The sequence below is a fragment of the Drosophila subpulchrella genome, chromosome 3L, assembly GCF_014743375.2.
Source record: "Drosophila subpulchrella strain 33 F10 #4 breed RU33 chromosome 3L, RU_Dsub_v1.1 Primary Assembly, whole genome shotgun sequence".
In the NCBI taxonomy this organism is placed as follows: domain Eukaryota; kingdom Metazoa; phylum Arthropoda; class Insecta; order Diptera; family Drosophilidae; genus Drosophila; species Drosophila subpulchrella.
In genome coordinates this window covers 5,325,822-5,335,647 of record NC_050612.1, presented here as the reverse complement: position 1 = coordinate 5,335,647, position 9,826 = coordinate 5,325,822, and the positions used below count along the sequence as shown (strand labels likewise).

Genomic DNA, 9,826 nt, shown 5'->3' with positions numbered 1-9,826 from the left:
CTATACATCCATGTAGCCACAGCTTCGGGTACAGCTGGCCATGGCTGCCCCGCGACCATGCCTACTTAGCATCATGACGAAATCAAATCCCAACCCTCCCCCTTTCGCTCTGGGGCCTTAATTGAAAAATCTTGATTTCGCCCCAGCCGGATCACTTACATCCAACTTTGTTTAGCGGCGAATCCTATATCTCGATGGTTTGTCGCCCATTCAATAGCGCGGCCATGTTGACCAGGTCGCTGCGTAAACATTTCAAAATTTGCCAAACATATTTATAAAATCGCCGATTTTATGTTCCCCATAATCGCCCGATCTCGCCCAAGAATTCTACAAGCCCAGAAAATATGTGCGAGTATCGCGAACCAGTTAAGTTAGTGCCAGAGTGCAAGTATTGCGTGTGTTTTCGAGAAAGGCCGACGGGCTTGGCACTTCGGCTGTGTGAGCGCACAACGTGGCGTATGCGTGATGCCAGCGGGGCGGTCGCAAAAGTCGCCAGAGCGGCAGGATTATCGAACTGCTCGAATTATGACTTTAGGTAGCCCAATGGTCTGTGTTTATGAGTCCAGTAAAATGCATTTCCCGCAGCTCGTGTGAAATCGCTGCCAAACTGTTGGCCAAATACTCGTGGGCGATGTCTGGAGTTGGCCAAAAGGAAAATGGTTTAGTAATCGCCTTGTTAGGTAGCACAGTAATGGTTAGTTTTATTATATAAGGTGGCGGGGGAATGGAAAAAAATGTATGGGAAATTGTTTAAAAGATCTCTGAAGAAGCTATTATGATTAGATTAAATTAAATGAAAATAAAAATTCTATATTTCTTTATTACTTTTTTAAAATTTTAACATTACTCAACTAGTTGAAAGTGAAAAATTAAATGGCATCTTTGGCTTGATTTACCTTATAAACTGGTTGCTGAAATCCTCACCAAGAACGAAAAATCGATCCCAGCCCAACCCCAAATTCTTGGCCAGGTTTCTTCGAACCGCCATGTCAGCCAGCCGATTTATCAGCCATGTTAACGCACTGGGTTGGCCACTTTTCGACATCTATAGACGGTATACCCACCCTCGCACAGAGGGTGACACTCGATGCTTAGTGACCTTAATTGCCGACAAGTCAACACTTCGCCATATCTCCTGGCTATTCTATTAGTTACACATTGTATCGCATTATGATGTGGCAATGCGCCTTTTAGCCAACTAATGCACAATCAAGGCCCAAGGCACATAGCACGCATGATCGCACTCATACAGGCAGACACAATTTATTGATAGCGACATTAATACCACAATTCTTGTTTTATTTTCCACATACATTGCTCTCTATTTTTTCTTGATTTTTTATGGTTTTTTCGGCTCGGGGGCCTAGCAAATTGCGTATGCATTTATTTTTTCCAAAGCTACACGCAATGGCCGCGATTAAAATCTAAATCAAATTAAGTCGCTTTAAAAGCATACGGGTATGCAAAAAAAAATCTTTAAAAAAGGCGAAATAAAACTGTGGCAAAAAGTGACTTGGCCAACAATGCACCACGCGCATTTTGTGATCGGTTTATTTTTGAGCCGAGGCGTGCGCGACTATGATCTAATAAAACGTTGCCAACCGAGGCTCCGAGCGAAGGTGGGGCCAAACAATTGGCCAGGCAGGTTGCAGTTCGCCAGTTTTCAGTTTTCAGTTACCAGCCCGACTTGGAGAGAACAAAGCTGCCTCGAAACGAGAGCTGGAGTCGAACAGCCATCAATTCTTCATCTGCACGCGCCAAAGTCGCAGCTCATTCGTGCCTCACTTGGCTCTTTCCTTGCAGCAGATCAATTTTTCGATTGCTCGATTTTTTCTTCGATTTTTGCTACACATATAGTTACACTTTTTTGTCGCTTTGTCGCCAAACTGGTGCGTGGCTGCTGCGCATGCGTGCGAGCTTTTCGCGAGTGTTGGCCAACTGACCGAACGTATATAAGCGATTATAGGGCCGGGCTGGCCAACAGTCCAGTCCAGTCGGCCGCGTGGCTCTGCTCTACATCCCGAATCGTTCCGATTCGATTTGAATCGATCCGTTGCGTTGCGTTTCGAGCCGAACTTAGTAGAACTAAAGCGAATCGGAGATCAAAACTAGAGCAATTAACTGTGATTTTCAGAGGTGCCCAAGGATAACCCGTTGGACTTACAATCGAACCTCCAAGGACCGCAAACTTGTGAATTCTTTTTGAAAAGTGCAAATGGTGTGTTACTGAATAAAGATTCTATAGAGTTCGTGAATCCTTACAAGCCAATACCAACCATAGACTGTGCAGAGTTTTAAAAGTGATAACATGAAGGTGGGTCCTCGGAATACGAATTAAGAAATTTGACATTTTATAAGGACAATGAAAAAGGACCTTTTACAATATGTGCAGGAGGAAGTGCGCGATGTAAAATTATAACTTGAGCAAACTTATTAAAATTTTTACAATTCAGATGTACATCTAAATTTAAGTACCCTAAAACTTAAAAGTGAAGAAATTAAAAATAATTATCTGTTTTGGATTAATGGATTTTAATAATCCGTAAATAAAAACCAAATGCGATTTTATAAATTTAATCCTGTTAAAAAGCACTGTCACAAATATTTATATTTGAAATGAATTTCAAACAAGTGAGACTTTAACAAATTCATCGTCCTTTAATATTGGTATTTCTCATAAATTTTGCAAATCATTTATTAATTTAAATCTTAAAACTAAATATTATTTTAACAACATTATACCTCTATCATACAACGTTTTTTTTTATCCGTTTAAGTCTTAAAAAAACGGTTCACTGTTGGTTACCCTACACATATATATGGTATTTTCCTTATGTGATTTTTTTTATAAAATGAACCCATAATTTTTAGATTTGCTTAACAATACTTTCGTTATATTTAAAAATTCATAAGTATAAAGGTATAAGCTAAGCAATGTAATTTTCTACATTGAAGGACTCATTTGACCTTTCATGAAATGTGTTTCTAAATATATCCGATTAACATATTTTCCACCATTTCGGTTTCAGCTCCTTTTGGTAGCCCTTCTGGGCCTGCTCAGCGTGGTTCTGGCGGATCCTTCGCCCACTCTGGCTCCACCCTTACTGCCCTGTGTGCACGCGGCCACCGCTGGCTACTCGTATCCTCCGCCGGCGGAGGTGAAGTTCTCCATCTCGCCCGGAGTGACCAAGTACAGCCAGAGCCCTGCGATTTCCACGTACTCGGAGAACGGACACCTCCTGCACACTTCGGTGGGAAGTTCCGGAGGCTCGTACCAGTCCTCCGCTGGAATCGAGGGGTTGTCTCATGGGGGCATCACCCAGATCGACAAGTACATAGCTCCGGTGCAGAAGACTCTGTTCTCTCCTTCGGCCGAGTACGGCGGAGCGGGCATTACCTATGCGGATAAGTCGCCGGCCGCCAAGTACGCCACCGTAGTGCCTTCGGGAATCGAGATCAAGAACTTGGTGTCGCCAGCTATCACCAAGTTGGACAACTCCTACTTGCCACCTTCGCCGGGACTCACGAAAGTGGCCACGTATACTTCCCCAGGATACAGTTACAGTTCGGCCACCCCGGGAATATCCAAGGTGGCCACGTACTCCTCCCCAGCCCCGTCCAGCATTCCCTACTATGCGCCACCAGTGACGTCCAAGGTGGAGTCCTACAGCTCGCCGGGATACACGTACTCCAAGGCCACTCCTGCTTACTCCAAGGTGGAGACCTACAGCTCCCCTGGCTACAGCTACGGACAGGTCTCGCCTGGCATCTCTAAGATTGCCACCTATTCCCCATCGATTTCATATTCGGCGCCTGCGATCGCCAAGGTGTCTACCTACTCCGCCCCTGCTTTGAAATTAGCCACTTCTTCACTGCTCTCCTCCCACGGAACAGGCTACTCCGCCAGCTATGCACCATCAATAACCAAGTACAGCCAGGCTGCAGATGTGTCCCACCAGTACTTCTCCAAGCCCATAGTGGCCACCTATCCTGCTGCTCCGGCGATCACCAAGGTGGCTGCCAGCTACGGAGGCACTGCATCCGGAGCCCTGTCTCACCAGTATGTCTCCCAACCCGCCTTGGTCGCAGCTCCGGCCATCGCCAAGGTGGCTACTTATGCTGCTCCAACGGTGGCCACCTACTCATCCGGCCCCGCCATCACCAAGCTCTCCACGAGCTATGGAGCTTCTGGATCGGGAGCAGTTTCCCATCAGTATGTTTCCAAGCCGGCGGTGGCCATTTCCGCAGCTCCTGCAATCGCTAAAGTGGCCACATACGCTGCTCCGGCAATCTCCACCTATGCCACTGCTCCGGCGATCTCCAAGGTGGCCACCTATGCTGCTCCTGCCATTTCCAGCTACTCCACTGGACCTGCCATCTCAAAGGTAGCCAGCTACGCAGCTCCCACTCTATCCACCTATTCCTCTGGCTCTGGCTATGGAGCCAGTGGCTCAGGGGCCGTATCCCATCAGTATGTCTCCAAGCCGGCAGTGGCCATTTCAGCTGCTCCTGCCATTGCCAAGGTGGCAACCTATGCTGCTCCTGCCATCTCCACTTACGCCTCTGCTCCAGTGGTGACCAAGGTGGCCACTGGCTACGGAGGAAGTGGGTCGGGATACAGCTCGGGTGCCGTTTCGCATCAGTATGTCTCCAAGCCAGCGGTGGCCATTTCAGCTGCTCCTGCCATTGCCAAGGTGGCCACTTATGCTGCTCCTGCCCTTTCCACATACTCATCAGCACCCGCTGTGACAAAGATCGCGAGCTACGGAGGATCGGGCCATGGGGCCGTCTCCCACCAATATGTTTCCAAGCCGGCGGTGGCCATTTCTGCAGGACCATCAATCGCCAAAGTGGCAACATACGCTGCTCCGGCCATCTCAACCTATGCCACTGCTCCTGCAATCTCGAAGGTGGCCTCCTATGAGGCTCCTTCCATAGCCACGTACTCCTCCGCTCCTGCTCTCACCAAGGTTTCCTACAGTCAGGCAGCGGATGTGTCCCACCAGTACATCTCAAAGCCCATTGTGGCCGCCTATCCGGCAGCTGCTCCCGCGCTGGCTACCTACTCATCCGCTCCTGCCATCACCAAGCTCTCCACAAGCTATGGAGCTTCTGGATCGGGAGCCGTCTCCCACCAGTATGTATCCAAGCCGGCAGTGGCCATTTCCGCAGGACCAGCAATCGCCAAAGTGGCAACATACGCTGCTCCGGCCATCTCCACCTATGCCACCGCTCCTGCGATCTCCAAAGTGGCCACTTATGGTGCTCCTGCCATATCCACCTACGCTGCAGCTCCTGTGGTGACCAAAGTGGCCACTGGATATGGAGGAAGTGGTTCGGGATATAGCTCTGGAGCTGTTTCCCATCAGTACGTGTCCAAGCCAGCGGTGGCCATTTCAGCAGCTCCTGCCATTGCCAAGGTGGCAACTTATGCTGCTCCTGCCATTTCCACCTACTCTTCGGCACCCAGTCTCACCAAGATCGCCACGAGCTATGGAGGATCGGGCCATGGTGGTGCCGTCTCCCATCAGTACATCTCGAAGCCGGCGATCGCAGTGGCCCCAGTGGCTCCTGTTCTCTCCAAGGCTTACTTGCCTGCTGCACCGGCCATCGCCTTGCCTGCCAAGGTGGCCACAGGATACGGAATCAGTGGCTCAGGAGCCGTCTCCCATCTAGGCGTTGCCAAAGTGGCCAGCTATGCTGCTCCTACCATTTCCAGCTACTCGACTGGACACGCAATCTCGAAAGTGGCCTCCTACGCCGCTCCTGCCATTTCCACATACTCAGCGGCACCCGTGATTTCAAGTGGCCACGGATATGGAGGAAGTGGGTCTGGGTACAGTTCGGGAGCCGTCTCGCATCAGTATGTGTCCAAGCCGGCGGTGGCCATCTCAGCAGCTCCGGCAATAGCCAAAGTGGCCACCTACGGTGCTCCAGCTGTGAGCCACATTTCCGGGGGACATGTGATCGGGTCTGGTCCCTTGTTGTCCACTAAAGTGGCCACTGGTTACGGTGGAAGTGGAGCGGGATATAGCTCGGGCGCAGTTTCCCACCAGTATGTCTCCAAGCCCGCAGTGGCCATTTCAGCTGCTCCTGCCATCGCCAAGGTGGCCACTTATGCCGCCGCTCCAGCCGTGAGTCACATCAGCACAGGGCCATCGATCCCACTGGGATTGGGTCTCGGGTACGGGTCCAGTGGACATGGACACGGCGGAGCACTGCTTGGTGCTCCTCTGACCAAGCTGACATCGGCTCCAGCATATTCCCTGGGAGGAAAGCTGGCTAGCAGCACAGCCTACGGTATCCATGCGGGTAAGTCTTTTACACAACCCTCTTATAATTATACCCGTTACTCGTAGAGTAAAAGGGTATACTAGATTCGTCGGAAAGTATGTAACAGGCAGAAGGAAGCGTTTCCGACCCCATAAAGTATATATATTCTTGATCAGGATCACTAGCCGAGTCGATCTAGCCATGTCCGTCTGTCCGTCTGTCCGTCTGTCCGTCTGTCCGTCTGTCTGTCCGGATGAACGCTGAGATCTTGGAAACTATGAGAGCTAGGCTATTGAGATTTGGCGTGCAGATTCCTGAGCTTCTTACGCAGCGCAAGTTTGTTTCAGTAGAGTGCCACGCCCACTTTTACGCCCACAAACCGCCCAAAACTGTTGCTCCTACAGTTTTGATGCTAGAATAAAAATTTTAACTGAAATGTATTGTTCTCATCAATACCTATCGATTGACTTAAAAAAAAGTTTGCCACGCCCACTTTATCGCCCACAAACCGCCCCCAAACTTCAAAAAATCGTAAATATGAACGTGGATATCTCGGAAACTATCAAAGATATAGAATCAGGATTTCAGATTTAGATTCCGAACCTTTGTACGCAGCGCAATTTTGATACGCGAGTATGCCACGCCCACTCTAACGCCCACAAACCGCCCAAGCCTGTGGCGCCCACAATTTTCATGCTAGATATAAAATTTTAACTGAACTGTATCGGTCTCGTCAATACCTATCGATTGACCAAAAAAAAAATTTTCCACGCCCACCCTAACGCCCATAACGCTTAAATCTGTCTACCGCCGGTAGGTGGCGCATTTCAGTCTTGCTTTGCTGCTTGCTTATTTCCATTTCCCTTTGGTCCCTTTAGCTGAGTAACGGGTATCTGATAGTCGAGGCACTCGACTATAGCGTTCTTTCTTGTAATATAACTTGGATACAATGTAAGATTTAATTACAAACTTAAGCTAATTTTGATTCAATCAACTAAATATTTAAATAGTGGTCGAGTAAAAAAAATTGAACAGGGAAACGGAAGCGTTTCTGTCTATATTTGTAATTGTTGTAAATGGCTTAAGTAAGAGATTACAATATACATTTAAACATTATCATCGTTTACTCAATATTTTGCGAGGTCTTTCAATTAATTGAAACGTAACTATCACATTCGTACATTTCTTTTTACAGTGGCGGATCCACGGGGGGGGTAATAGGGAAATTTCCCCCCCCTTGGAACCACAGAACCTGAAAATGCATGCACTCTGTAATGCATGCATATGGTTGACTTTTCAAATATAACCACTTTGTTTACCTAAAAATTGGGATGGATAATTTTTGTTTTATAATTTGTACTGTATTTCTCTCGCAATAATAAGTTTGAACCCCAAATCGAAGAATAAGTTCAATTTCCCCCCCCCCCAAGAATCGTCTCTGGATCCGCCACTGCTTTTTATATTGCTTCTTATACTCTTGTATAGTTCCCATGAGAACAATCGCTTGGTAATATTGTGTCTTATACCATTTTAAAAACATTTATTGATTGTAATTAATTGTCCATGATATGTTCATGGCCTTCATAGTTGACATATGTCCTTCATAAACGCCATACGGTTTGATCACTGAAAATGCTAGAACATAAAGCCTTTTCATATTTAAAGATCCTTTCAAGTATTATATTTTATAAGACCTAACATAACTTCTTAAGTGTTTATATACAGAAGAGTACGTTTGTTATATCACCATATCACAAGCAATACAACATCGTATCAAACTCGTCCTTCCAGGTAATTTAGGACATGGAGCAGGTCCAACTGGCGGCTACTACGGAGCCATCTCTTTGGGTCACGCAGCCGTGTCTCCAGCCCTGTCCTACCACGGTCTGCTGACGCATGGGTCTGGTCTGGCCCCAGCCCCATCCTCGCTGGCCCATATGGACTCCTCCTTGAGCGGATACTCGCACGGAGTGGGCGGAATCGGACCTCTGGGAGCCGGGTTCTATCGGTATGCTCCAAGTGTGCCAGCCCTCAGCAGCCACGCCCCCGTGGCAGCCACCGCCTACTTGAAGTCGGCGCCCGTGGCACATCATGCCGCTCTGAAGGTGGTGCCTGAGCAGCACCTCGAGCACTTCGTGAGTGCCCTATGCCCCCTTAGGAATGCTTCCTCTAAAGATTCCCCGTTCTTCCTAGGACGCCCACCCTCGCTATGCTTTTGAGTACGCTGTGAATGATCCCCACACGGGTGATAACAAGCACCAGAAGGAGGAGCGCGATGGAGACGTGGTGAAGGGCGAGTACTCCCTGGTGGAGCCTGATGGCAATGTGCGCACGGTGAAGTACTACGCCGACTGGGAGACTGGCTTCCACGCCGAGGTCATCAACAGTCGCGATCAGGGCAAAATTGTGGCCAAGCGTCAGACGGAAGCTAAGTCGTGAGGTGAGTTGTAACTTTAGAACGGTGCCTATCTTAAGGATGCAAGCAAGTATCTACGTATCAATGTCAAGGACTGAAACGTAATACATTATTTCAAAACCAAAGTCCGATAACATTTACCTACCATATAAATCAGCCCATATTATTTTGTAAATTTAAAGAAACAGGTGCTATCAAATAATATTTCGTTTATGTTATATAGGACAACAAAAAGACAGACTTTTTATAGTGAAACTAGTTATGGAAGCCATATTTTCGAAGCCTAACTTGCATAATTAAACATACATTGTTAGCCTTTCTTTATAATTTTATAAATTTATAAGTAAAGGGAACCTGTTGCAAGAAAATTTTGGACTTGTAGAAAATGTTAAACATGTAACAAGAGAGCACCAAAGAATAAATAAAATGGTAAAATATTTGAAATATTTAAAGTATCAACTGATTATGTGTCTATGGCAGCCATAGAAATTACAAGTATGAGTCTTAAACTAATTCTGTCAGATTGACAGGGGTCGAAAGTATTACCTTCTCCCTAAAAATAACTATATATCGCAGGTTTCAAGTTATTAATTAACAAAATCGTTAGTGTTTTCTATATAATAGTCTACGAACGTGATAGATCATTAAATTAATTACTGTTAATGATTTTTTTATTTAATCCTTTAATGTTGATTCTCGATAAATTATATTCATGTACAGGTCTTCATAGGTCGCAAATTGTTTTGTTCGTTCAGCAACTGTAAATAGCCTCAAATCCAATCTTCTTCTCATTAAACATTAAACGTATTTATGTAAATCCCACAACGACAACGATGTCATCCGGCCCATCTTGCCATGATATATCTAATATCCAACTATATATCCGCCCTCCACACCGAATACTCTGGATCCCCGGTTTTGTGCTCATGTGATAAGCGTTTCGTTTTATTGAACTGCTTGCGCTGCTCTCATCTCAAAGTGCGCGCCTCTTATTATGCCCAACTATTTGTACATAAAGGATTGTATATGATATTTTGTAAAATGTGAACTTCAAATAAACGACATTAAAGAACGCCACAGTCGGGGGTGCTCGACAATGAGATTGAGTAAACATACTTTTTATTGTAGCCAGTTGCG

At 46.6% G+C, this 9,826-nt stretch overlaps 1 protein-coding gene across 1 annotated transcript; it reads left to right on the top strand.

Moving 5' to 3' along the window:
* Positions 1-1,714: 1,714 nt before the first annotated feature.
* Positions 1,715-9,791, top strand: LOC119555124 (mucin-19). The gene is made up of 5 exons (XM_037866348.1): positions 1,715-2,314; positions 3,030-6,312; positions 8,065-8,408; positions 8,467-8,713; positions 9,410-9,791. The coding sequence occupies exons 1-4, from the start codon at positions 2,309-2,311 to the stop codon at positions 8,710-8,712; spliced, it is 3,879 nt and encodes a 1,292-aa protein (XP_037722276.1). The 5' UTR covers positions 1,715-2,308; the 3' UTR covers position 8,713; positions 9,410-9,791.
* The last annotated feature ends 35 nt before the right edge of the window (positions 9,792-9,826 follow it).